Raw genomic sequence first — 27,868 nt, 5'->3', positions numbered from 1 at the left:
CTTAAAATTTACCCTCTTATCATTTAATTGCTGTCCTAAAAATGTAACAGTAGATAAACTACCGGGGGGAGGGGGGGGGGGCACTTACATTGAAAAGTGGATACCATGCGCGACAAAAAAAAAACACGTAAAAAGGATGTCTTTTACGCGTACATAAAGTAATAAGGGTGACAAAAACACTAAAATAATGAAAAAGGGTATCTAATTTCGCTAGGAAAACTACATGTATGTGTTCAGGGTCGAATTTGCGAAGGTATGAAAAATTATGTCTAAAATGTTTTATAAAGGGTGTACTTTTTGCCCAACAGTCAACACTACGTGTTTAGAGTACATTTTTGCGCGAGGTGTGGGAGGTGGGGCCGTACTAAACCCAATGATGTAGCCAAAGGTAATACCGACGACCGACGTTCGTGACAGAACAATAAAAATATCGCTGTACTTGTTCAGGGGTTCGATTCAGGGAACACTTGCCAAGAGTATCGTTTTGTTTCCAATACTTGTTAAGGGTAGGGTTTCACACGGCAATACTTGTTAAGGGGTGCATTTTCAGAATATGGAAAATACTTGTTTAGGGTGCTTTTTGAGACCCCATGGTCGCGCATGGTATCCACTCGTCAATGGAAGTGCCCAGCCCCCCCCCCCCCCCCCCCCCGGGATAAACTGACACATTTGGCACATACATGTACATGTATAACAATATAAAAATAGGAACTTATTTCTTTAAATGTATCAAAGCTCAACTTGCTCAAAAGAATGATGTTTGTGTTCAGTATGCATATAGAGCTCTTGGAAGTTGGAATGGCCCTATGGAGCATTCCCAGATGCAGACATGTATGTTGGAGGACAAGCAATAAAAACCTGTGCATTAAACCATGACAAATCATTGTTTTTTATGGTCTAATAAATGCACTGGTTTCCCATTTTTATGCCCTCCATATGATGTCACCTTAAACTACTCTTTTCTTCATGTACATGTAAAGCACATCTACATGTATGTACATACATGTGTACTGGCATACTGTATGTGCACAAACATAACAACCACCACTCGGCATTGTTCACATGTATTAAACAGTCAAGAGTCACCACAATTTTGGGGGACATGTGAACATATCTTGTGAGCCCCTTGTGCTTCCTAATCCTTTACATGTACATGTATATATCTCCAAACTTGCATGCAGCCTTTCCAGAAAATAATCCCAAGAAAGAAAGCTTTGATACGTCGTCGGGTGGTTCCGGAGACCTTGCAGACTTATTCTTTTCCCCTCAAACTACCCAACAGAATGATCGTGAGTAAGCTTGAGCGTGTCTAACCTTTAATCTTAATAGTGCACTGGTCATCCAAACTAAAACCATGTTAACCCTCTAAATTTGGTTTGTTTCTAATATTGTCATTGTTTTATATGTAATGCATGCTGTAGCACAATTTCATTCCGTGAGCACCCAACAGTGGCGGATACCGGCGCTATACAATAATCCATCATCATCATCACACACGTACTAAGCATTTTTTGTAGTACCACATTTGTATGCTAAGTACTGTACATAGCAAAATGACATATTTTAGCAAAATTACATCTTTGTAGTGTCGCACAATTACTGTAGTCTGTACCATAGCCTAGTAGTTCTACTGACTTGTTGAACCTAGATCCAGGGTTGCCACAATTGAAGCAATTTTGTTTAAAAATTCAATTCAAACACTCGTATTTAAAATGAATTAAAAAAATGTACAGTGTATATAACTTTTTTAATCACCATCCTGCCTTAATCACATACTAAAACCTGGGGGGCGTTTCATCAATATTTTCGTCCGACAAGTTGTCAGATATGACAACTTTCCTTGATTCTGATTGGTTGAGAAGCACTGTTACTATAGTAACTGTCGGATAAAATAGGACTTGTCGGATAAAACGTCCGACAAGTCCTTTCATGAAACGCTCCCCCGATATTAGGTTTGACATTGACACCTACAGTGTACTCTTCAATTGGATTGCAATGATGTGTTTAGCTTTGGGATTTAACTGTTTGACTTACATGTATTAATTGTATGTCCCTGTACCCTGAAAACACAGACTGCTACAGTGTATGTATTCTGTGGCTTATATCATGGACTTACAAATGCATGTCAAGTCCATGGATGCATTCATAAAAGTATACATGTACATCTACATTTCAATATTTTAAAAAGGGAATTAGTTAAGAGTGGCTTCAATCTGATGTATGTGATTTCATCCAAAGTGACAGCTGTAATGTCCGCTGTATTTGTTACATGCAAATGCTTTGAGATTTTGCAGGAAATACATGTGTATATGTATGCCCCATTCTCCGTTGAAGACCTACATGTACCGGTGTGTTGGCTCAGTTGGTAGAGCGTCCGTCTCACAACCGGGAGGTCGGGTGTTCAAACCCCGCCCGCGTCAGACCAAAAGACGTTAAAAGATGGGAGTTGCTGCTACCCTGTTTGGCGTTCAACGATTAAAGGGATAGAGCCTCGTCGATCTGGCGCTGCACAGCGGCTGCCGGGCCCACGATCAATTTGGCAAAGCAAATTTTCGGATTATTTCATTTCATGTCTATTTCGAACAATAAAAAAATAAAATAAAAATATGGATGTACGATAACTGTAGAATGCCTAAAGTTGATCGTATTCTGCTTATCGCACGATCTCCTGAGGCTGGCATACTGTACATATGTACAACATTCGTATGATTTCATAAATTTAGCAGGGATTCATGATCATTGCAGGTTCTACAATTTTGTTTCGTGTGGAAATTATTTTAAAAATTCAAAATTGTATTTATGTAGCATTTAACGCATTTTACTATCAGTGCAGGGGCATCATGTCCAATTTTTCTATTAATAAAATAAATGAAGGCCTTCTTGCCCATGAACCTCCCAGATGGCATCCATGCAATCCTATCATTTGCTATCAATTATGATGAAAGACATCAAAATGATATAGTTTAAGCGTACTGAAGACCTACATATAATACTGGCTCTGTGTTTCATTATCACTATTTTATCCATTATGAGTTGTAGTTCCTTCATTTACTAAATAGAACTCTATCTAACTTTCAGTTTTGAATTAAAAACTATTAACCTTTTATGTTTGTGTTATATTATGAGTGTTTTTTTGTGTAACTTATTTCATTGGTTTTTTTTGTTTGCTTATTTTATTTTCATTTTGTTATTATTTTATTTTTCATTTATTTTCATTTATTCATTCATTTATTTGTTTTATTTTATTTTATTTATTATTATTATTATTACTTATTTATTATTATTATTATTTTTTTTTTTTTGGGGGGGGCGACTTATTAAGTGTATTTGAACAGAACATGTAAAAGCATTAGTTTTTATTTGATTTAGCCATTATCTCAGAGAAATTTGTTTGATAGCATTGTTTTAAATACGAATTTGTCTGCAATAAAAAGATTGAAACAAGTCAAAAGGATTTATTCTGTAAAATGTAACTCAGAGCTTCCTCTTTTTTTGTTTTGAAAGAAAAGCTACATGTACAGTTTATAGTACATCCCTGGTTTGAATGGCTCTACAGTATGTACATCGACATGTTGTCACTTGATACTTGCCATTCTTCTTGGAAAAGAGAGCTCTTTTTCATGAACAAGTGATGTTTCTTGCTTCCTGCATTAAGTTACACTGAAGTGCCATGTCCATGTAGTATGGATACTGTTGTTTTCTTCACTATGTAAATCGTATTCCTCAATAGGTATTGTATGCCATATTGAGTTTCTTGATTGTTTACATGTAGAAACCCACCTTTTGTGCAGTGGGTATAACAGGAAATTGCTTAAAAATTGAGATTGATATCTTTTGACCAATGTACTGTCGTCCTTCATACCGACATGTATTGAGAGGGTTTGGTATAAACTTTTTTGTTGCTTCCTCCCTACCCGCCCCCATAGTCTCCCATGGGAGTGAAAATCATGGGTATGTTTTATAGAGTGGGATACATTGAACTGTTGCGCAATTTTTATAGAGGCATGAGTATGGCAGGCTATTCATATCAGGGGGCCGTTTCATAAAGCTGTTCGTAAGTTAAGAGCGACTTTAAGAACGACTGGTGATCCTTTCTTACGCGCTAAACCGTCGCCAATGAATATACCATTTACCACAAGAAATGATCACCAGTCGTTCTTAAAGTTGCTCTTAACTTACGAACAGCTTTATAAAACACCCACCTGGTATTGGAAACATCTTGAGTGGTATTCTGATAACCAATCCTAGAAGTTTATTAACCTTAGTCTAAACTAGAATTTCAAACCACACTTCTGTGGAGTGTTCGGTTTCATAATATTTCTTCTATTTTTTCATGGCAATCATACATGTATTACCGTAGGCACATATTAATTCATTAAAATTCATGGTATTTTTTTTATTTTCCTATTCTTTCCATTTCATGACTCAATTGAGTTTTTGAAAACTTTTGCAGCAGAATGAAAATATCTTTTATTTGGTGAATGAGTCGAAAACTGGCACACCACTCCATAAAATTGTGGTCTACAATGTAGTTTACTCAGGTTTAACTGACCATGGCTATCAGAATACCACACCCTTGTCTGTAATGAGGCTTACGGAATGTTCCATTTTTAGATGTAATTGTGGATCAAAAAGGGGGATGTTTCATGAAATACCATAGCAAGTAGTACATGGCAGGTCATTCATGTCACTCCTAGTTTTGGAAACTTGAATTCTCTATTGAGGTTTACAAATTATGATCAACAACCCATTAATACAAGGAATACAAGGGGAGGGGTGGGGTCTTACACGAAATTCCATTGCTAATATCTTGACAAATTGTAGCAATCGACCTCACAGTTTAATTTGTATAATTGAATGCACTGTATAATAAATGATGAGTGGTCACAAGGATTAATCTGTTGGTTCTGGATGATTTTATTTATTTATTTTTGTTCTTCACAGCTTTCATGCCAGCAGCTCAGCCCGCTGCAGGGTCTGCACCGTCAAACAATAACTTTGGGGCATTTGAATCAGCATTCACACCCCAGTCTGCCCCTGTTCCCGTTGCCTCCTCCGCAGCACCCCTCAACCCCACAGTGCAAGGTTTACAAGGGCTCTCTATTGCCAATGCAAGTCCGCCATCAGGTGGAGCTGCAGCGTCAGCAAGCTCAGGTGGTGACAAATATGCAGCATTTGCTTTAATGGACAGCAACGCCACACCCAGGGAAAGCACTACCGTCAACTGGAGCGGAGGCAGTAGTTCCTCGGCTGGTATTAATTGGGGTGGTGGAGGTGGTGGTAATGCTGTTCCTAAGAGTTCGTCAAGTTCTGGATTCGATTGGGGTACAGGGATGGCTAAGTCGTCACCGCAAGCATTTCCGGGAACAGGTAGCGGATCAGCCACATCATTAGGGACAACGTCAACATCTGCGGCACAACTGTTTGGTTCACCAAGTTTTGGTGCACAAGGTTAGTTTCTCTAGACTTTGATTAATGATTATGGTTCTGGAGGATGGTTGGCAGTTTTTAAGTGAAACTTAGAAGTGCTGTGGCATGCTTATGGTTCCTCTCTCCATTTGTAGTACTCTCTTGGGATGTGCAAATTTATGTAAATCTTTCCTTTTTTCAACAATGAACCATCCCAAATGTTTTTTTGGACATGTAAGCATGATATGCACTTTCCCTGAGAGATCAATACTACATGTATCAGGAAGGTGAGAATGAGCAGTGACTTGAATGTCGTGATGGCCTGTCATATCTCATGCAGAATTGCGTCAAAGTAATAACAGTATTGTAGACCATTCCCAGTCAGAACCGATTGTTTAACTCTTTTTTTTCTTTCATTCAGGAGTGCCGCAGGGTAATCCCTTCATGGCTATATCAAGTAGTGCTACCCCAGCAACAAGTACTATGGCAAACAACCCTTTCCTAGCAGGTGGAGCGCAAGGGGCTCCAGCCCAAGCAAATGGACTCTTTGGTATGCAGCCGGCTGGAGCTCCTGGAATGCCCGCACAGAACCCTATGATGGTTGCAGGAGCAGGTGGAGCCTTCAACCAGCAAACGCCTACACCTGGAGCCAATATGCAAATGAATGGAAGAGTAGGGGCAGGGTTTCCTCAAGGACAGTTTCCCGCGGCTGGTGGTTTTGGTGGCATGCCTCAAGGGGCAATGCCTAATCAGTTTGGGATGGGTATGCCAGTATCACAGCCTCAACAGCCGCAACAGACTCCTCAAGGAGGCATGAGTTTTGGGGGTGCTGGTATGGCCGCAATGGCAGGACTACAGTTTAATAAAATGGGCCAACCCCAGCAACCAATGGGGCAGTTTGGTGCACCTCAACAACCTACCCCGCAAGGTCAGCAACAGATGACCGCATGGGGAGCAGCACCCAATGCAGTACCACAACAGAATCCTATGGCTCCTAATCCTTTTCTGGTAAGTCAGGATCACCGTTTTCTTATCGAAGGTTAGAGATGTTTTTGGCATGGAGATATTGTAAGTTGAATAGTTCCTGGATAACTAGGTACTGTAATCGAACCTTGTGGCATTTTGCAAGATGTCTTTCACACTTTGCCCAATTAAATAAAAAGTTATTTTACAACCTGGTAAGAAATTCAGTGAATGTATGTATACATAATGATACTGAAGCTAGAATCAGGGTATATTCTTGTATGGCACACAGTAGTCCAACTTTGTGGAAATGGTGTTTGTTAATTGAGCTACTATAATCTTTTGTGAAAACCCAAAGACTGTAGGTGATTTTAACAACAGGAGAATTCAGAGGTGAAAAGGTCTTTGAAATCGTTCGACAAAAATGATGTCACACAGTGGAAATATCAAAATCAGCTTTGTGAATCAATCTTTTATTTTTTCTTAGTTGCTGGACTGTTAAACAGCAGATTTCAAAATTAAAAATGTTGAGGACAGCTAAGAGACAGCTGCCTAGAAATAGTTCTCTACAGGAATTGGGTTACTTTTTCAGACAATATAAAGGTGCCACCTTTGCATTGATTCTTAAAATATAGTTTTACTTGAGCTGCCATCAAGTTTTGTTTATTTTTGAGATACAAGGTTTGAACAGCCCAGTGACGATGTTTGTTATACATTTTCCGTTTGGATTACAATTTACGTTAATATACTCTCTCATTCTTTTTACTTAAATTTGGTATTCATCTTTCCCATCCTACCAGTCGCTGGGAGGAGGCGGATTCGGCGGCCAAGCTGCTATTCCACCAAAGAGCAGTAATGCCAGCAATCCATTCCTGTAATCATCACACCACCTATCAACCCACCTACATCCATCATCATCATCCATCTAGATTCGACCTAGTATCCTCTAAAGGTGACCAGACAAGCCCTCTTCTGTGGTAGAATGGCTTGGATGCTGTCATTGGGAAAGTCAGGACTGAACTGGATGCTACTGGACTTGACTGGAATTGACCGGAATGTACTTGAATTGATTAAATTCATACACCTGTAAGGTTGCTGCGAGCATAAATGGAACAGTTCTGGTTGTTAGTGGTCCTTGAGGCTCTTGATGAACTCCACCTGTGATCACGTCTTAGGACAACTTGGTGGCCAACACCAAATTGGCTCCAGCTTCCAGAGATCCGAGATGCTGTTTGAATGGAAGGAGAAGCACTGAAATGGAATTGCATTCCCAGATGGAGGATTTAGAATCTCTTTTGTAAATCTCATCTCGCCATAAAAATGATAATGTTATCTTTTTATTGTGATGTGGATATGTGTGTCTCTGTTCTTTGAGAGGACTGGGTAATATTGTACTGACCCTTATGTAACTTAGTGCGAAATGCATGCAAGAAATCAATCCTTCAAAATATCAATTCTCTACCCCTGGGTCAAGTTTGTCGAAGGTAGATGAATGCCTTGGCATAGGATATCAGTGGCATATGGGATTTGAGCCTTAAATCTTAAAGATGACAGACACTAGGTCATCACTAGGCCACAACACCTCGGAGTGATTAAAAAATGTGAATGGATTACTTCATTCCACACTCTCATGACCCATTGTTTCTAGTGCAGTTTTAACCCCCCCCCCCCCCTCTTCTCATCTACTTTTTTTTTTACAACATACTGCTATCATAGCATTGCCAAATAAAGCCAATTTTTAAAAAAATTGCCTGATACAGATCTCTAAGAAGCAGATGCCATCAATATTGGGTTAAAGTCTTCTTCATTGAGTAACCAGCATCATTGTTATCATTTTTCTTTACATAATACAAAACAGACCCTAAACTTGGCTAATTTCTTGTAGGTACAGTAACTGAACAATGTCAATTGTTTTGATTTCATTATTTTTTTTTAAATTCTCCATGCAGGCAATCTACTTTTAGTTAATGTTTTTTTTTTTTTTAGTCTTTGATTTTTGTTCATAGGTGCCAAATTGTTTGTTTATGAATAGTAGTCAAGGGCCTAAAATTCCAATTATTATTCAAGATACTATGACCTCAATAGACACTTTTATACCCAGCTATTAGATTTTCAATGTTAACCATGCAAACTGCGGCACCATGTCATAGAGTCTAAACAAGAATAGGCGGCCTTTCAGAACACTTCCGTTTTTGCTGAACAAGAATTTTTTTTTCTTCAAACATTTGTTTTTGTACCATAAATCTTCTTAGTGCGCACATAAAAAGTCATATGGGGCATTGCTTGAATCTTTTAATCGTTCAATTGCAAATCAAGTATTAAATTCAATATAAAGCAAGATGAGGTGTTGAAACAAAGTTGAGTTGCAATTAAATGCATATCAATCTCAAATTTTTGTTTATGAAAGGAGCGTTGTGGCCCAGTGGATTAGTCTTCTGACCTTAAAACAGAGGGTCATGGGTTTGAATCCCAGCCATGGCGTAATTTCCCTTCAGCAAGAAATTTATCTACATTGTGCTGCACTCAACCCAGGTGAGGTGAAGGGTACCTGGTAGGAAGAAATTCCTTGAATGCTTGAGCGCCTAGGCAGCCCAGCTAAAGCCAGGGTAATAATGATAGCAGGGCCCACTGGGAGAACAGTTTTCGGAACTGAAGTGGCTTCCCTGGGTAAATGTACCGATATTATTATTTTTATTGTTTTTTTACTTTCGCTTGATTTCAAATTGAACTTATAGTTTCTCGCAGTGCCCCAATTATAGTCACAAATCTATAATATCAAGATTTATGTTAATTTTGATATTATTAGAAATAAATTAATCCAATTCGACAAATGAACTCTGAATGTTTTTATACAAAAAAGACATTCATACTGAAATATTTGAAATTGTCTTTGATGAAATGCAGATTGAAAAATGAGGTTATGACATCATTTTTTCTCAAATTTAGACATTGACACCTTTGACTGCAATTTCACAACTCTTAGCATATAAACGGCCCATAATCACTGGTTCATGAACAAAGCAAAAATAAAAATGCTATTTAACTTTCAACCTGTGTTTCAAATTTCAAGCAAATATCACTCTTTCGCCTATTTTAGGTTAGTTTATGGATTTCAATTTGCTAATGCATAAATAGACTTTGGCAAAATACAACAAATGTTGGTTGAAATATTGGTCAGATTTGGTCAAATTTGACCGATATTGGTCTGTGTTTGCTGAACTCGACCAATGTTTGCTGACATATATGTCTGTATTAGCCGAATTCAACCACTATTGGTCAAATTATTGGGCAAACTGTTGGTGAAAATATTGGTCAGTATGTGCTAAATTCACCAAACTCAACGAATACTTTATTTCCTTGTTGGGTGTTTAAGGTTCACAAACCTGTCTATGCATACAAAAAGAAGCAGTGGTACATTTTAGTTTTTTCCCTCTTCTATAGGCTGATGATAGAAATAGTGGGGGTGTCTTTGTAAACTTGTTACTTCACAGTAAAAAAATTGTATGTTACTGCAACTAATGGTTAAAAAAGTGGTAGTGGATCACTATGTAATAAACACATTATACCTTTAGAAGTAAATTACTCAGAAATGAAAAATAAACTGGTAGTAGATCATTATCTGATAACATATAGATCATTCCTAGAGTGGAGGGCATGGCAATGGGAAACCTGTCTCATTAATACCTCAGTCACATTTGCTCTACAGCGGCTGTACTGCGAGTCGAAAAAAGCCGTTTTAACATTTTTTTGTAATAGCTGCATATAGGTGACCTGAATAGAAATGAATAAAACGGCTGTTTTCAATTCACCGTATGGCAGCTGTAGAGCGAATGTGACTGAGGTATTGACCATTAAAACAATGATTTATCATATTCCTCCAACAAGTCTGCTTCAGGGAATTCCCTATTCTACCTAAACTATCGGAATACCTGGAAATGAGGGGTGAAATCATTCATTTGGTTATTTGTGAGACAGGGCCCAAATGTATAGGCAGCATTGTAAATATGAGGAACACGTTTTTATACATTTAGGTCTCACAGTAAGACAACAGATTTAATTTATAGTTAAACAAGTGCTCAGAATATAAGCCCAACCCTCTAAGGGTGGATGTTTTTAGCCAATAGTGAATATACTAGTAATTATGATATAAAATTGTATAGGATTTAGTAAATAAGAATCATTCCTCTATATATTTGACAGACAAAAGCAAAATTGCCTTTTCTCTTAGAGATCGTCCATGTGTGTTATTTATGAGCTCTGTTTTTATGTTGGGTGGTGTTTTTGGTGTTTTCATGGTTGTGGGGACCCTGTTTCCTCTTCCTTAATTTTCACTGAAAGTGAAGATTTGGTCACAACGATTTATCAAACTAGTTAGTCCTGGCAAGTACATGTTATACAAGGGAATGTTTTAATATACTGAAGTCCTACCAAGTGATTCGCTGAGAGCCTGTTACAGAGAATTATAGCATTTGCAATTTATGAAACCGGGCCTTGGGTCCTGTTTCACAGAACTTGTCATTGATAATTGACAGCCATTAACGTTATAAACCACTGAAATTGTGGTTTTTAGTGGCTGAGAATTATCCAACAACTGATGCTCTTATATTGATAACTTGTTCTGAGAAACAAGACCCAGGCTTAGGATACCTAGGTAATTTAGATATGTTCCAACATCTATTCTTTTTATACAAAGTTATATAGATCTCTTGCCTAGAAAGGAAATCCTAAATAATCAAATACCCCTTTATGGATGAAGTCATTAGTTATGCATCATCATGATCATTAACCCCATTTCCATTGCCAGTATAATATCATTAACATATTTGCCTAATTCTTTGTTTACATCCATGTGAAATTATATTTCCAAATGTCTTTAACCCGTCATGAGTATTTATATGTATTATGTTTATATTTCATTTTTAGTATATATTTTTTGAAATGTTATCTCCTTTCTAAATACCCCAGTACTTCGTATGGGCTGCACTGGGCTCCAACAGGCAGCGCATATATTTACTCTTTTTGTTTACGGAGCTATGTTTAACGTTGATAAATATACTGTAAAGGAATTCATATATATTTTGTTTATTTAAATTTTGTCATATGCTGTACATGTATAAATTAATTAATTAATCGACAGATGTGTATTAATTTTACTTGTGATGGATCACAATGAATATGTGATTATCGTAACTTTATCTTATCCAAATTCATGTAAAATGGTATCTAGAACTTTTTTTGGAAACAGAAAGTTCTGTGCACTCGGAGGCTAGCTGTGTAAACTGAGCGATATGAAATAAATTGTTTCTTGTTCTTTACAAATGTCGTTTGTATTTCATATTGTGATGAGCAGGCTGTATTATATTTTTCAAGTATACGGTCTCAAGGTGACAAATGTTTATTTGTACCAAGTTCTATTTTTATTGGGCAGCTTATAACCTGTCTCTTGTTGAAAATTAAATAGTATTAATTAGCATTTAAGGTACATTAATGTTACATCTTCTTAAAGGTACATCTTCTATCCAGTTACCTATTCAGATGCGCAGGGGGAGGATACAGTGGAAAGGGGATCTTTTGAAGTAGGAAGATAACAACTTTTATATGACCCAAAGAAGGGTTGCCATTTATGATTGAGCTTTCATTACTGTACTGAAATAGAAACATTATTCCAAGAGTATTTAAGAAACAAACCACAATTGAAGTCAGGTCTAGGAGTTAGCACAATTAACCTCCACCCCCCATTCCCAGAACTTGACTTGGTTGTTTACCCCCCCCCCCCACCTCTCCTCGTTTTTATGGGCTATATAGTATGTTTATTCCAATTTCACTTTGCATTTGAGTTGTTTTTGACAACCAATACAGCTTGCCCAAGGTTTCCTATGAATCCAAATTACTTGTAACACAATAGGAGCTCAAAGAAAAGTGAATCTAAATAATCCAAACTGATCCATTTAGACCACAGATAAAATGTTTATAAATCTGATTGGGAGGGGGTGTTCAATAGGGCTCCACCTTATTTGCTCCGGCGACAATTGCTCCGCTTCAAATTCCACCCACTGATCGTATGACCAACTTCAACCTTGGGTTTAACACTATACCCTACCCTAAACCTAACATAACACCCTATTGCAACCCTAACCCTACATCCTTGACAAAATCAAGCCCGGAGCAATCGTTGCAGGAGCAAATATGGAACCCTCCAGATACTCATTCATTTATTATCAAGTAATCAAAGATACATATTTTTGTTAAAACATCCTGTTGATAATATTGTGTACCCAGTTCTTTTATTCACTGCCAAATGCCCTCCTATTTATGTTCTGTTATTCTTTGTATTAAGGCTTTCATTTGTTTTTTTCATGCTGCAATTTTATCACGCAATGTGCTTTCATAAGCAACAGGCTTTTTCAGTTCCCTTGTGGGCCCTGTTTGAATAAGAGTAGTGATCGATCCAACCAATCTCAATTATGGAAATCCATAGATATAGGTCCATAGATATTGTAAATGTTTGGAAACAGAGGAGCAAGCTAACTTATCAAGACAAGGATGCATGTATGGATGTACATCATAGAAGAAAACTTTGAACAAACTCATGCATTCTTGATGCTGGTGTTACTGGCTTTCCATAGTTGTAATCGACTGGATCAATCACATTTCTTTCTAAGACATGGTCTCAAATTATGTGCACTGGTATGCAGAAGATTTAATTGGTTATCCAGCTTGGCCTTGACGCGGCGAAAAGCTGTTTTGCCGAGTGCCTATGGGAGTTACCTCAACCGAAAAAGAATTATCTGTAAGAGTGCAGGGATTTAATGTATTTATTTAATGTATAAGCCAGTATTTAGGCATACAGATAATTTCATTATTTTTATTATTTTAAATACTTGTTCTGGGGCCCCCTAACACAAAGGTCAGTGATTGATTGCGAATGTGAAAGGGCAATGACAGTGTAATGAGCAAAATGCAATGATGATCTTGATCTTTCATTTAGTGATTAATAGCCAATCTTTGTGATCTATACGGGTGATCACTAAAGCCAGTAGTCATAATTGTTATCTATCATCCACTGCCTATAATGTATAATTCAAGGTCAAGCCTAACTTTTATTTGTCACACTATACACATCAATAAGCCAGTTCGTAGTTCCTTTCTGCGCATGATCAAAAGATTCTACGCATGATCAGAGGAAGGTCATTTGTACTAAAGTGACATGGTGGTTTAAAATCTAATGAGATAAGCACCAACTTTGATGTCTTGATTATTCATATATTCTTTTGAATTGTGGTTTTCATTTACATCCACAAAAAACAACAACGCGTCCACGAACGACTGGTTTTCACAGTTTGCCAAGTACATTGTCCAACATGCTATGATATGCATTCAAAGTAGGAATGCAACAAATACCTTCATAAAGTGTTCATTGGTGTGCTATTCTAGTCACCTGGTCTATTCAATTTCTTCATCCTACTATGTAAGGCAAGCTTACGTAATATTTTGCTTTGAAATCTGCCTATCATAATGAAAGAAATGAAAGGTCATTTGACCGAAAATTGTCCATGAGTAACTACTAACTGGTCAATTTGCATGTTTCTACCTCTGATTCCAGGGCCTTGTAATATGAAGCTTTGCGATTGATCATACTCTTGATTTTACGCTTGATCATACACATAAATCAATCACAATAATCACCCCATAAATCAATTGCTCAGCTTCATGCTACAGGTCTCAGATTTCTCAGGTAGCAGGTATTTAATCATGGCTTAGCAATAAGCCTGTTCACGGTTGTAAACTGCGCACGAGCAGAAAAAGGTCATTTGAGATAAACCATGAAGGTGGCTTTCAAATTCACTGACATAGGCATTTGTGATTTGATGATTATTCACGTATTCCTTTCAAAATATTCATTTTATCACATTCAAGCTAAAGAGTAACAAAGACTTCATAATCACTGGTATTTGACAGTAGCCTAAACAATAGTCAAATGTGCCAAAGGCAGACAATAAAATAGATTTCCAAACTTTATCCCTGATGTACTATTCTAGTCACCTGGTCTATACAATGCCTTTTGTTCTTAGAATTTGAATACTCTACCGGTAAAGCTTACGCAACATCTACATTTGAAAATGATAGTGCTTATCCTAATGAAAAATCACAAAGGTCATTTGAGAAAAGCTGATCATGAGCTAACCGTGAACTGGCTTATTATGGCATATTGTTATCGCACACATGTAACACACACAACAAACTGCATTTTGTTCAAAGTGCAGGGTGGCAAGTGAATGAATATCGCCCTCACCTTTTCTATGGAGAAACTCTGGAAGAGGGCAATATTTGTGGTCACTGACAACACCATCTTCATGTAAGAAATGAGTCATTCTAGATGATTTTTATCAAGCGTAAGTGGTATCCCTGAATAAGGTAATAGCTGTGTTGATCTGGGCCCCGTCTTACAAAGAGTTACGATTGATCCAATCAATCGTAACTCTATGGAAATTCATCAGTGTCATAGTTTTTTCTATAGGAAATTTGCACAATATCCTTTGTAAACAAAGAGAAGCACAGTGAATTTTCAAGAAAACAATGAATGCTTGAATATACATCATAGTTAGAAAATATTCTTAACAAACATGAATAATACATGTTGATGTTGCTGGCCGTCCATAGTTGCGATTGATCGGATCAATCGTAACTCTTTGTAAGATGGGGCCCTGGTGTCTGTTTCATAAAAACTATGGCAACTGTCATTATTGTAACTACCATGGAAGCCTTGATTGTGATTGGCTGCTGAGTCGTGTTACCATGACAACTGCAAGTGTTAGAACCTTTTATGAAACGGGCCCTGGGAGTAGGTTTTTCCACCGTTACTGAAATAAAAGCAGTCTTACTTTACTTGAAGTTTGCAACTCCATTTTCTACTGATCCTCTCCTCCAAATTGGAGTGGAGCGTTGTGGCCCAGTGGATTAGTCTCCGGACTTTGAAACAGAGGGTCGTGGGTTTTATTCCAGCCATGCGTAATTTCCTTCGGCAAGAAATTTATCCACATTGTGCTGCACTCGACCCAGGTGAGGTGAATGGGTACCCAGTAGGATTTTTCCTTGAACGCTTTAGCGCCTATTAATATGGTGGCTTAGCTGCAGCCGGGGTATTAATATGATACCAAGTATCAAAGCCAGCTGAGTATATGCACATAGTAACTGCGCTATATAAATGGACATATTATAATTTAGTTAGGCCTCTATGTAAGGATTTTAGAAAATCTTATATTTCTTTGTCATACATTTTTTATGAAACAAACATCTTGCGGTTAAAGGGTTCAATTTTAGAATTTCTTGCTATTACTTTTTTTTTTTTTTTTTTGAGGCCCCAACAACATCAGCGAATATCCAACAGAAGAGGATACAACACTCACAAAGCAATTTTTTTAGTGCAGCTCTTTACCAAACGATTTTCTTTAATTCAAAAGAATCGGGAAGACCCCACTTGATTTATTGTGACAATGAAGCGTTTGTTACCAAAGAATGCTGTATACAAAGTTCAAACCTATTAATCATTTGTTCAGAGAGGAGTATACTCATTTCTATTTGATATGTTTTATCTTGGGGTCATTAAACTGTTCATAAAGTAATTCAATTCTTTCAAAATGACTCAAACTTGCACCATCACATGATATTCTAACCAGGTTTGAGTTCATCTTATAAATTAAATTAATATATTCATGCCAGAATTATACTTCCCTACAGAAATATTTGCTAACATTAGTAACAATGTACATTTGAATATTTTCAGCTCTTAATGAATTGATTAAAAATGAGTCAGAGTATCATTTGGATTATCTTTAAGTGATTCATAACTTAATGCATATTCTCCTGACAGTTATATGAAAAGAACCCTACCTATACCAATCAATATTTTTTAGTATTGTGTATGTGATGCTGACAAAATTCTAACAATTAGAGAGACTAATGTGCATTTTTTTAAAATGTTTGTTGAGAATATTCACTATATGTTTGTCTTTTTGTAGTCTAAGTATTTGCAGCCCCGAGTGCATAGTACCACTAAGCATCTCATAAAAAAATAAAAATATTGACCGATTTATATTCTTCCAAGGGGTATAATATGTATTTATATTTGGTATTTGTATTTTATATTGTTACGCTGTGGAAATCCCCCCAACAAGCCAATTTGGTGTTGTAAATTATAATTATTGAAAATCTTTTTAGATAAAAAAATGTTACACTAACAGGCCCGATTTCTTGAACAACTCTGGAAAGAAACTGCAAACCCTTGTGTGTTTTCTTTAGTTTTATCTTGTGTTTTAGCCATTTATATTGTTTGGCCCGTATTCTGAACTCTGGTTTTACTTAGACCACAGTCTAACTCTTCTGTGCTAAAATTATGGGGAGCCAAAAATTTTGTTTATATTGTATATCTCTTATGTTTACTCTTTTGTTTCCTGTTGCTTTCATAATGCAGAAAAAATTGTTCAAAATACTTCAGTTATCATTCCCAGACACTTAAGAACAATTTGAGAGTCAAATGAGTTAATAAATTGGATGTGTACCGTTAGGGATTTGTGCCCCAATTGGCTCTTCATAGTTAAACCACAACTTTAAACCAGGGTTTAGTGTAAACCTGAGTTCAGAATATGGGTCATAGTATGTAGAACACCACACCATGCTGAAAACACTGTGTCACACAGTGCTAGATGTTATTCACACTTGGAAACTGTGATTTACACTGTGGACACCTACACCTGTGGAGTGTTCACAGTTGTGTTCATGTAGTTGACTATGGAACAATATGATTCACACTTCTAACATGCTCATATTGTATAGTGTGTAGATGATTTAGCAGTGTGTTTCATATTGTATCATAATTTCACATAATGAACACACTGTGGATAACATGGTGGGGCACTGTTGTTTCCTGCAGGGCAAGTCCTTGTATCCACACCATACAATATATCAGGATGTGAGATTTCATATAGATAGGCCCTATACAGGCCTCTAGAATAGGCAGGTTTAGATAGGTTCACCCCCCCCCCCCCCTCAATACAATGGGTAAAAGTTAATTGTGTGTTCATTTATGCGAAATTTTTACCATTTAAACCACAGGTTATAAAAGTGCACCCTCCCCTTAATTATTGCACTGCTTGATTTAGGATGTTAGATTAATTTCAGAGAAAAATTGTTCAAGAAATCGGGTCTATTAAAGTGTGTCAGATTTGATGGCACATCTAGCTCCATGTATTGTGTATGACAATGGAGGGAATTAAAAAATTAACAGCAAAGATAGACCAAAAAAGGTGTTTGTTTTGTATTTTTACAAGTGAAATATTTCAGGATGTAAATGTTTTGTTCAATATCTGCCCTCCCCAGCCCCCAAGCTCTGTATCCCTCTCTACTCATTTCCCATCTCTTTCCTCCCTCTTTTTGCATCTGCATTTTCTCTCACTCTCTCAGCCCCCCCCTCCCACATTCGGTTTATTTCCAATTGGTCTAATGCCACTTCGTCCAATTACCAACTCGTCTCCTATCATTTGGTCTACCATCTGTTCGTCCACTATTTTGTCCACTCTCCATTTCGTCTAATTACCAGTTGGTCCAATAGCCATTTGAGTGTTCATTGGGCGAAACGAATTAAAAGAAAATGGGTATTAGACCAACTGGTTATGAGACGAAAAGGTCATAGACGAACTGGTGACTAGACGAAGTGATGATTGGTCCAAATGGTCTTTAGATGAATTATTGATGGACGAAATGACATTAGACTGAGTGATGAGTGGACAAGTTTGCAATATACAAATTGGCAATTTACCCCACATTCTATCTCACTCACACTCACAATGATGCCAACTGTTTTATTTTTGGCAGATTAATGAAAATATTGCAATTAAGTTGCATGGAAAATCCTCTTTATTTTTAAACCCAAATAATAATATACGTCTATGACAGCAAAGTTGACAAGACTGTTTTCTTCCTGTCAAAATACTTCATCCCTCAACAAATTATTTTTAATAGCTTGGTATCCCTGATTAGTAGCTCCATGCTTATACCTTGTTTTTAACAATCTTCATGGGGGGGGGGGGGGGCGGGGTATTCTATAAATGCACTGAGGGGTAGTTTATCATTGTAAATGCCTCGATTAAAAGACGCATTATTGAGTGCGGAGTCAAATACAAAGAAAGGATAGAATTTAAAGCTTGCATGTTTTATCCCGTGTTGTACCAAATGATATCCAGCTCGATTCTGCGGTTTAGTACACAATAAAATGTATTTTCTTATTATTTTATCAAATATTTATGTAAAGACGGGAAATGTATCCTTTGCTGACATAACTGGAGACACTACAACACACTATTAATTACTCTCTTTTTATCTTGACACGCCGATATAGTATTGTTACACGCTGTATCGCCGCGAGGCTGACGGGCGATGAAATGTTAATGGAAATTAAGTGCTTCCCAATCGAGCGTTTCCATGGCAACGAGCCATGCATTAATCTTTCCCTTCGTCGGGCTGATGATGTTGCTTGTCATTATTTGTAAGAGAATCGATGGAGGGTAAATCAGTTGATGGATTATGGAATCGACGATATGGCATATCAGTGGCGTACTAGGTCACCCCCCCCTTCTCTCTCTCTCTCTCTCTCACCCCTGGCCAATTACACCCGCTGCCCTCGATCATGAAGAGAAGATCTACCCTACCTGGAAAAGACGGCAATGTCAAGAACAAATATTTCACCAAACTAAAGATTATTTTAGATAACAAAGCAACAAATCTTGTGCTGTTTGACACTGTTTGATGCACATAATTTAGTAAAATACTGATGCCAAAGATTGTTTACCCCCCCCCCCTCCCCTCCCAGCTTCCTAGCATGCTTTGGAAAGGACATGGGCACCTTACATGGGCACCTTAATCGAATCTGTTAGATATAAGCGGTTAATCTTTTAGCTGATGTCATTGTTGAGAGTACCTGAGTATTATGATATATGGACACCCAGGTTCAGAATGATCAAACTCTCACTCGATGGCTCTGCCCTAAGATAAAAGTCAAGCGTCCACCAGCATCATCATGCCTTCTTCGTCTCCAATAGATGCCTGGCTATACACCACAATGTCGAGTTGAAACCGATCTGTAAATGCTTCAGGCATGATCGTTTTATTTACCATCAGTGCCGTCCACCCATCATACCAATGAGATGGGTTTGTGTCACAGTCACATTAAGGAAACGGACTCCATCCCGACCGAAGCTATTACGTTATTTCCAATGACAGACCATCGATTGGTTTGGAGACGATTTCGTTGAGTGTGACGGCGCGTTATCGACACTCCACAGTTGCCGATGCAGGGAGCAGCGCGCGCGGTGATCGTCTGCTAGAAATTCATTATCGTTCACATCCGATACACAATGAAATCTACCGATCGACATCATAATGCTTGACGGCACAGCCGCGCCGCCTCCTCGTTTTATATGGTTTCCTTTACATTTTATATAAGAAATCAATCGAGATATGGATTCAGCATTCCCCGGCGGGAGATGAACGGATTCGAAGGAATTTGAAAATCAGGATAACAGTGATGGATAGGAAGTATGCTCCTTGATATTGCATTATAGAAGCATCGATAGAATAGATGTCTTTTTAATGTTTATCAATGGCTTCTACCAAAATTCGAAGTAGATGATTACTTATATTTATTTTTAGTTCAAGCTGAAAAAACATGAACAAGCGACGTACAAGAAACTTTGGATGAATTGGAAGTTATGCGATGATTAGTTGCCTATTTTATGACATTGAATTTATTCTCTCATCTTCTCTGTGATATGCAGTATTTACTATTTCCTGTCGCTCCTAAAAATATCTTCACTCTGGTTGCCGTTTTGTTCAGTGAGACATTGAATTCGCCATTTTTATTCTTAATTTAGATGATTATAATTCAAGGGCACAATTGATAATAGACAGCTATTGCTGAACAACTGAACAGTCGCGAGCAGTATAATATGGCCATGGTAATTATAGCTCCGTATAGTCACTAGAGCAAACGTTTGCCGAAGGGGAGACATGTATTATTGTGTATGAAGATATGAAATGATATCGTAATACAAAGAGAGCAACACAAATCGATTTGATTTGTTTTAATAGATCAATATCTGTTCCGTGTTTGCACTGAGCCAACATCGACGGTCATCAAAGTGTCTGTGATTATTTCTATGATTACGATCATCAATCCACTACAATCTATTGTTCAAATCAGAATTGTTTTGTTTTGATGGATGATGGATCAATATTTGTGATGTTAACGTCGAATCAAGCTCGGGGATCGTCTACTATCAGAGTCTAATAATTTTATTAGGAACATTATTCCATACATTACACACAGTATACTTCTCGGTAGATATTCTGAGATCATTTCTTTTTCGAACATGATGAGGAGATACTTGTGATGTTCAAACTCGGGGACTTTAATTCTAAAACTGTCGTCACACCCTTTGTCATTTTTTTTTCGACGGCATACAACTAAACATCATTACAGCGTAATATGATAATTTCACTACACTCATCTAAAACATTAAGTCTGTTGCCATTGCAATCATTCTGCAAAGAACAGATTAACGCGAATAGCTCTTATTGTTTTCACCACTGAATTGATCTGCGTTATCTTTAGAGAATGCATTAATGTAAGTTGCATTTATGATCTTTTTTTATAGGAATGATTGAATGTATTAAGTGAATTCGTACACTCAAAGCGGTGTTATGAACTTACGATCATCTGTTCATGGCAATTTAATATTGAGAAGTATACACACAGTCATGCTGTATGCGTGTGTTTGCTTCCATGTATTAATATTGATCAGAAGCTATTGTTGCAAACCTACCAGCTGACAAAAGGCATGCAGTAACGATATGACCCGATCTATTTTGGGGCTTGTGTACAAATAGTATAGGTAAAGTATTAAAGGAAGACATTGGTGTTCGTCAATGAAAGAAATCACATTGGCATTAGATGCTAATGAGATATTGAAAATTTTATCTAAAAAGATAATTGAAAAGCATATGTTTAGTTCGATTACTTAGTAGTATGTACAAAGATCTGTGTGCACGTTGAGTTGAATTTACCACCAACGTTCTTTGACACTTATTAATGTGTTATCATTACATTTTACTTATTCAAAATTGGAGCTAACAAAACCTAGACCAGCTCAGTGATAGGCCCTCTATAGTGAATACAATGTATTTGCATTAGGATAGGCCTAATGATAACGTTTTTTTTTGTCTAATCATCAAACTACCGTACCCCTAGCTCTCTCTGTCGGTTTATTTCCAATTCGTCTATTGCAAATTCGTCCAATAGCCAACTCGTCTACTATGGTCTACTTTGGTCTACCATCAGTTCGTCCACTCACCACATGGTCTACTTCCATTTAGTCTAATGCCATTCCGTCTAATAACCAGTTGATCCAATAGCACTTTCGTCCATATACCATGTGGTCTAATTAAACTAAAGTGTTAATCGTGCAAAATGAATGAAAAGAAAATGGGTATTAGACCAACTGGTTATGAGAAGAAATTGTAATAGACGAACTGAAGATTAGACAAATTGATGATTGGACCAAATGGTTGTTAGACGACATGTTGATGGACGGAATGGCATAAGACTAAATGGAGGTAGACCATGTGGTGAGTGGACGAGTTGGCAGTGGACGAATTGGCAATTTACCTCACTGCCTGCCTACTCTACTTTCTCCCTCTCTCCACTTTCTTTCTCTTACTCTCTCTCTCTCTCTCTCTCTCTCTTCTCTCATTTTCTCTCTCCTCACCCCACTCATCAATTGCTGTTATCATTTTACTTTTTCGCTTTCCCCTAAACATGCTAAAGCTCTCTCTTCTCTCCACTTTTTTTTTCAGCAAGACAAATCATAAGTTCTACAATTTTGTACACTTTTCATTACCCTTATCAACAGGACTACTAAACTGGGAATTCGAGAAGATGATGAAATAATCTTGGCTTAGTTTCCAAGATGGATCGAGCTTTGGCACCTTCTCACGCTCCGGACAAATACGCCTACTGTGAGTGGGTGAGTTGTGAGGCCTACCTCGGCCACCAAACCCTCAAGGACACAGACTGCCGATCACCCGGAGACCTTGCCCGACTAGCAGCAGAACTTTACCGTCAGCATCTTCTACGAGGGCGCCGAAGCGGGCGAGAAGTCTACACCCGGGTCATTCCGCAGAATATCCGACTACGCGTAACAACTCAAATCGACGATGGCAGCCGAGAGGATATTCTTGATCAGGAGTTCGATACTGTCAACATCGCCAGGTGCTCCACCGGTCATGACCCATTTCCGCATGTCGTGGTCTTTGTACACTGCATCGGCGTTATTGCGTCGCAAGGAGACGACGTCGAGCGTCGACGGGATGGAGGTACATCCACATCCGAGCCTCATCTTGAGATGCGTTGCCATGGTATCGCTTGCGCCAACCCCTGGATCGCATCCCGTCTTGCCAGGACGATATCCTCAGCGTTCGAAGACTCGAGGACGCTGCCCATGCTGCCGCAGGCCGTGTTTCTGCCACAGGGAATGCAACAGAGCAGGAAGATCAGTCGGAACACCGTGAGTACCATAGCAGCTCCTCCTGCCTATCAATCAACAGCTCAAACCTTCGATCCGTCCAGAGAAAGTAGCCCTCGGGATCCCTTGGGCGCCGCAGGACATCACCAGACGCGTCGAAAGGATGAGAAGAAGGGGCTTCCCGAAGTGGGTGCTTGGTAAAATCAGGCCCACTATGATAAACATTCTATTTCAACAAATGACGATGTGAAAGGTTGACGACATTAATTTGCAAATCTTGGATTTGGAGATTGCTCATAGCATGGTTTGGGTGTTGTGAGATATTGCAGGCACCGAGAACATTTAGAAAGGATGAGTAGCTAGCCGAAATAGGTACGTGCCTGGTTATAAAAATCAAGACCTATTGATTTACTCTTCGATTTATACAGTGTAATAAAAGAATACTAAAATTCATAGAATGTCTACATTTGCATATCATGGCTTGGTAATTTGATAGCTTGTGTGGTGTACATATATAAAGGATATTCATCAGGCACCTATAAAGGATAAGAAAGGACTTGGCCGAAGTAGGTGCTTTGTAAAATCAGAACCTCGTATCTGATCGATTGTAACATTCATATTCACCGAATGACGATGCAAAAAGTTGGCATGCAAAACATGGCTTTGAAGATTACTCAATAGTTTGGTTTATCACCATACATTGGTAGTTTTCTCTTAAGTTAGCCTTGAAACTTGTGAAGGTACCTTCATGGGACGAGGATGAGCAAAGCCTGTATACGATTCATCTATCATCTTTTATGAATTGCATGTTTGGTTATTTATTGTCTAGGCAGAAACATTATTGAGTTTTTGCAATCGCAACGGGGACGGACTCAACAATATAGAAAATATATTTAAATGCCCGTCAAATGACAATGAAAACAGCTGAGAGGGTCTTTGTCGAATATTATGTAATTTTGTTTGTTATCAATGATGAGTTCTATTCCAGTTGACACCTACATGACGATTCTCTACGAAGTAATTATGGTTCATGGTTCATGGTTATAATCTAACCATTACGCAAACTTTTGTCAGAGGAATCTTATGGCAAAGATTTGGTGGTGAAAGTATTTCCTTTTTTTTCTTTATATTTGTTTGTATTTGTTGTGGAGTGGAAGCTTTTTCATGTAAATTCTCATTTTCAGTGGCCATGCCAATGTTATGGAGAACTCTTCAAATGGCACTAAATCTAGGCGATCAAGGCAATCTGGTTTTACTTTATTTCTTAGCAAATGTGTCCTATTTTGTATAGTCTACTCAAATTTGATTTTCGTGTGACAGACTGGGAAAAACCCTAAGATTAGCACGATAAGACATTTATTGTGAACACAACTCATATTGAAAATGTAATATAATTAAGATTTTATTAAAGTTTAAAAATATTTATATAGTTTCTGTTTTAGAAATGTTGCTTATTCCACCTTGCAAAAGAAGTGATACTACATGCATAATAAACTGCAAACGAAAACTTAAACTAAAATATTACGTAGTCATTATTGCGGACGAGTACAATATCTGTGAATTACCATTATATTAGTCTTCTCATTTAGATATGTCATCTTCAGTGATGATATGGTAACATTCTTGCTTTCTGAATATGTTCTATTACAGCTCAATATTCAAATAGTCAGAGTGGTATTGATTGATTTATATAATTTGACATTGTATGGAATAAAAAAAAAAAAATTCCCAAGCTAGAAGGGGTCATTAGGTGATTTCAATTTCAGTGTTGACCTATTGGTGCTGTCAGGTCAAGTTTTACACGAGTACTGGTATAAGACCAAACATAAAAGGAAGATGGTCCTGAAAACAAAAGTGTTGAGCAGCCAATATTTTGATTTGGACTATTTGTATAAGCTCAGAATAGGTTAGGAAGCTTGGATACACAATCCAAATTGTGCTTCCAGCACCAACACTAACACCAACTCCGGACTAAAAATCTTCCATTGGAGCCGTTGCCGAAAGAGTTTCATTTAAAACGTAACCATAAAATCAGTCACATGTCCGAAGTATGCGCTTTCGATTGGTTTAAAATCAAGGTACAATTGATTTCTGGAGCTACGTTTGATTACAAATCTTCCTGCATCTGATCTTACTCTAGTTATTGGGCCCTGATTATTAGGAAATGCCGCAACACTACGCAGACGCTCCCTGGAACGTTGAGAATCTATTGTCAAATCCCTTTCTGACAAATAAGTCTTTGTCGAAAATCGATGAATCAAAACAACAGTGTTTTCCTGGACTCTTGTGGACAAACGACATACATGCTATTTTCCGTCAAATCCGAATCTTAGGACTATCTGCAGCTGTTCCTGTTAACCATTTTCGACAAAGACCTTTAAGATGTTAATCGTGATTTGACAGGCATTTTCAATAGATCCTCAACGTTCCAGAAATCGTCTGCGTAGTGGTTGTGAAAACTAGCTCTTTTCTAATATTCAGAGCACTGAGGTAAATCTTATGTGTATGATCCCCGGAGTTAATATAGGGTCCTCTTCATAGTCATGCTACAGTCACCTCAACAAAACAGACTCCAAACCGACCGATGATATGCCATTGGTGATTACGTAATATCGATCAGGAGCCCATAACACAAAGCTTAGCAATGATCGTAGAACGTTTTTTTACGATTGATTCTATTGGCTACAATGTACAATCAATCGTGAAAATCAAGCGTACGATAAATCGCTAACCTTTGTGTTACAGGACCTTGGATGCGGTTTTCGTTACTGTGACTGAAGCATTAATCACTAGCTCTCGCATCTCATTTGCTTTGATTACTAGTTACACCTCCTCGGTCCCTTGCCTTGATTTATTTCCTTCCTTTTAATCCATTTACTAATTAAACAAAAGGCCAAATTAAATACTAATGATCGGACATGCACTGATGCGCTTATGGTATATGTATGAAGCTGTTGTAGGCCTATTTCGAGTGTCCACTATTTCGCAATTGCATCACGAACGGATTCTACAACATAGATACAACATAGAAAATATACTGAAAATGCCTTTCAAATGACAAAGTACAGCTGAGAGGTCTTTGTCGAAAACTGGTGAACCGGGGCAGGTGATCGTCGCAAAAATTTTGAGCTGATGAAAAGTTGCAAATGTCGTTTGTTAAGTGTCACGAAGGATACTGCTGTTTTGATTCACAGCTTTTCCAAAAAAGACTTCTTTGTCATGAACTACTTTTGACAATAATGGTTCTCTATGTTCCAGAAAGCGTCTGTGCAGTGGTTGTGAAATCTTCCTATTAGATTAGCAGTTACAAGGAATTATCTCATTTTTAGTATTAGGCCTACAACACGATCTCCAAAACATCCAAATGTTTGAGGGTTTTTTTTAGCCTAACGTACTTAACGTATTGGTGCATTGTATTGTTTTTCAGTACAACTAGTGAAAGGTCTACCGCGGAAACATGTCTTTCTTGTCTTGCACTGTCACGGATTTTTCCGTACTTGGTCATTGCCTCCGAATGTTTTGATTAACTCACACTTCCCTTTTTACACTATACCAACACATACAACACCAAGGCCAAACTTTAGCTGTTTTGAAACATATTTTATGACAGAGGCAGATAAGATTGTCTGAAATTATTATTCTTTTTTCCATTTTCATAACATGCTGACAAATATTTCATCCGTTTTCTAGCGCAACGATTTCATGACATGATTGAGTGTTACGACGCAGGTCACGCAGAAGCACCCTCTCACTCTAGAACCCCGGACAACATGGACAAGACGTCACCATTCGGCCCTCCCAAATTAAAACAACATAATAATAATTGTAATAAAATCATATACCCCTGACGAAAGATTGGCAATTGATCACGAGATTAGGATTTACGAATGATTATATTGATCACAATGTGTAATCCATCGTATGTATTATTCGAACAATCACCAAGTGAGCTTTTTGTCACCACACCCTTTGTGCAACCCTTTTCAAATTAGTTTCTGGAGTCATCGCCTTTTCCATGATTCGATGGATGATCACAGTTTTTAAACATGTTTGCAGTAGTGTCTCTTCACGCCTTTGCAAGTCTCACGGTGTGCGTTCCTGGTCGCTCGCTGACACTTCGTGCAGCAGAAGAAAGCTTCATCGCAGGTGGCGCACATGATCAGGGGCTCACCGTTCGGTTGCTTCGTGTCTCCACAACCAAGGCAGAATTTGATCTTCAGCTGCGTCGTAGGCTGAAGGGAACAAGTGAAGACAACCAGTCAACAGACTACGTGGGAGTGACAGGTGCATGGCCAACTAGCTTAGCAGTATCTTTGAATATTATTTCAGGAATGCATTTCATATTGCATTAATCCGTTCGTCATTAATCATTAAATAATTTACCAACTTGCTACGCCGTGAGAGATATCACCATGGAAATTCGTTCTTCTTCATATTTAGGATTTTTTTACACTTGGGTAGATTTTTTTCTTCTTTTTGGTAACAAATTGGAAGAAATCTTTCAAAATAATTGTATAAAGAAAACTAAATCAACTCACCTTGTCTGTCCGTCTGTTCCGCCTGCAGTGAACGATGCGACGAACGTTTCCTACTATTCGCGGACCTCGGCCCAGTACTTTGTTCGTGCTCCCTCCGGTCGGGTTAGTCCTTGAACCCTTGTCATTGGACACAGTTTTCTGGTTTGTTGCTCCAACGTCTTTCTTACTTGGTGGCTCATCGTCTATTTGTGAATTATCGTCGATTGTCTTGCCAACTGACTTGGTTATTTTTTCAGGTTGATCATTCGTTTTATCGGGTATTGTGGCCTTGGTGTCCACATCAGAAGCATGATTCCCTGGTAGATCAAGAACCTTCGAACCTTTCGAATTACTTCCACCTTTAGTTTTGATTCCGCATCCCGCATTCCTCTGTATTGACAAATC

The 27,868-nt window shown here is 38.0% G+C and overlaps 2 protein-coding genes across 3 annotated transcripts; both read left to right on the top strand.

The window, feature by feature from the left end:
• Positions 1-1,050: 1,050 nt before the first annotated feature.
• On the top strand, positions 1,051-11,691 carry LOC129278856 (pro-resilin-like). The gene is made up of 4 exons (XM_064111707.1): positions 1,051-1,289; positions 4,945-5,451; positions 5,831-6,417; positions 7,173-11,691. The coding sequence occupies exons 1-4, from the start codon at positions 1,148-1,150 to the stop codon at positions 7,248-7,250; spliced, it is 1,314 nt and encodes a 437-aa protein (XP_063967777.1). The 5' UTR covers positions 1,051-1,147; the 3' UTR covers positions 7,251-11,691.
• An 8,009-nt stretch (positions 11,692-19,700) lies between these two features.
• Positions 19,701-24,680, top strand: LOC129279239 (uncharacterized). 2 transcript variants are annotated; one of them, XM_064111131.1, is made up of 2 exons: positions 19,701-19,962; positions 22,335-24,680. In XM_064111131.1, the coding sequence occupies exon 2, from the start codon at positions 22,392-22,394 to the stop codon at positions 23,145-23,147; it is 756 nt and encodes a 251-aa protein (XP_063967201.1). In that variant the 5' UTR covers positions 19,701-19,962; positions 22,335-22,391; the 3' UTR covers positions 23,148-24,680. The 2 variants fall into 2 exon arrangements, with proteins under 2 accessions (XP_063967201.1, XP_063967200.1); XM_064111130.1 differs by having other exon boundaries at positions 19,768-21,050; positions 22,335-24,655.
• Positions 24,681-27,868: the final 3,188 nt, after the last annotated feature.

The sequence above is a fragment of the Lytechinus pictus genome, chromosome 16 (genome assembly GCF_037042905.1).
Source record: "Lytechinus pictus isolate F3 Inbred chromosome 16, Lp3.0, whole genome shotgun sequence".
Classification (NCBI taxonomy): domain Eukaryota; kingdom Metazoa; phylum Echinodermata; class Echinoidea; order Temnopleuroida; family Toxopneustidae; genus Lytechinus; species Lytechinus pictus.
The sequence above is the reverse complement of the archived record's forward strand: the minus strand, read 5'-3'. Positions and strand labels throughout refer to the sequence as shown.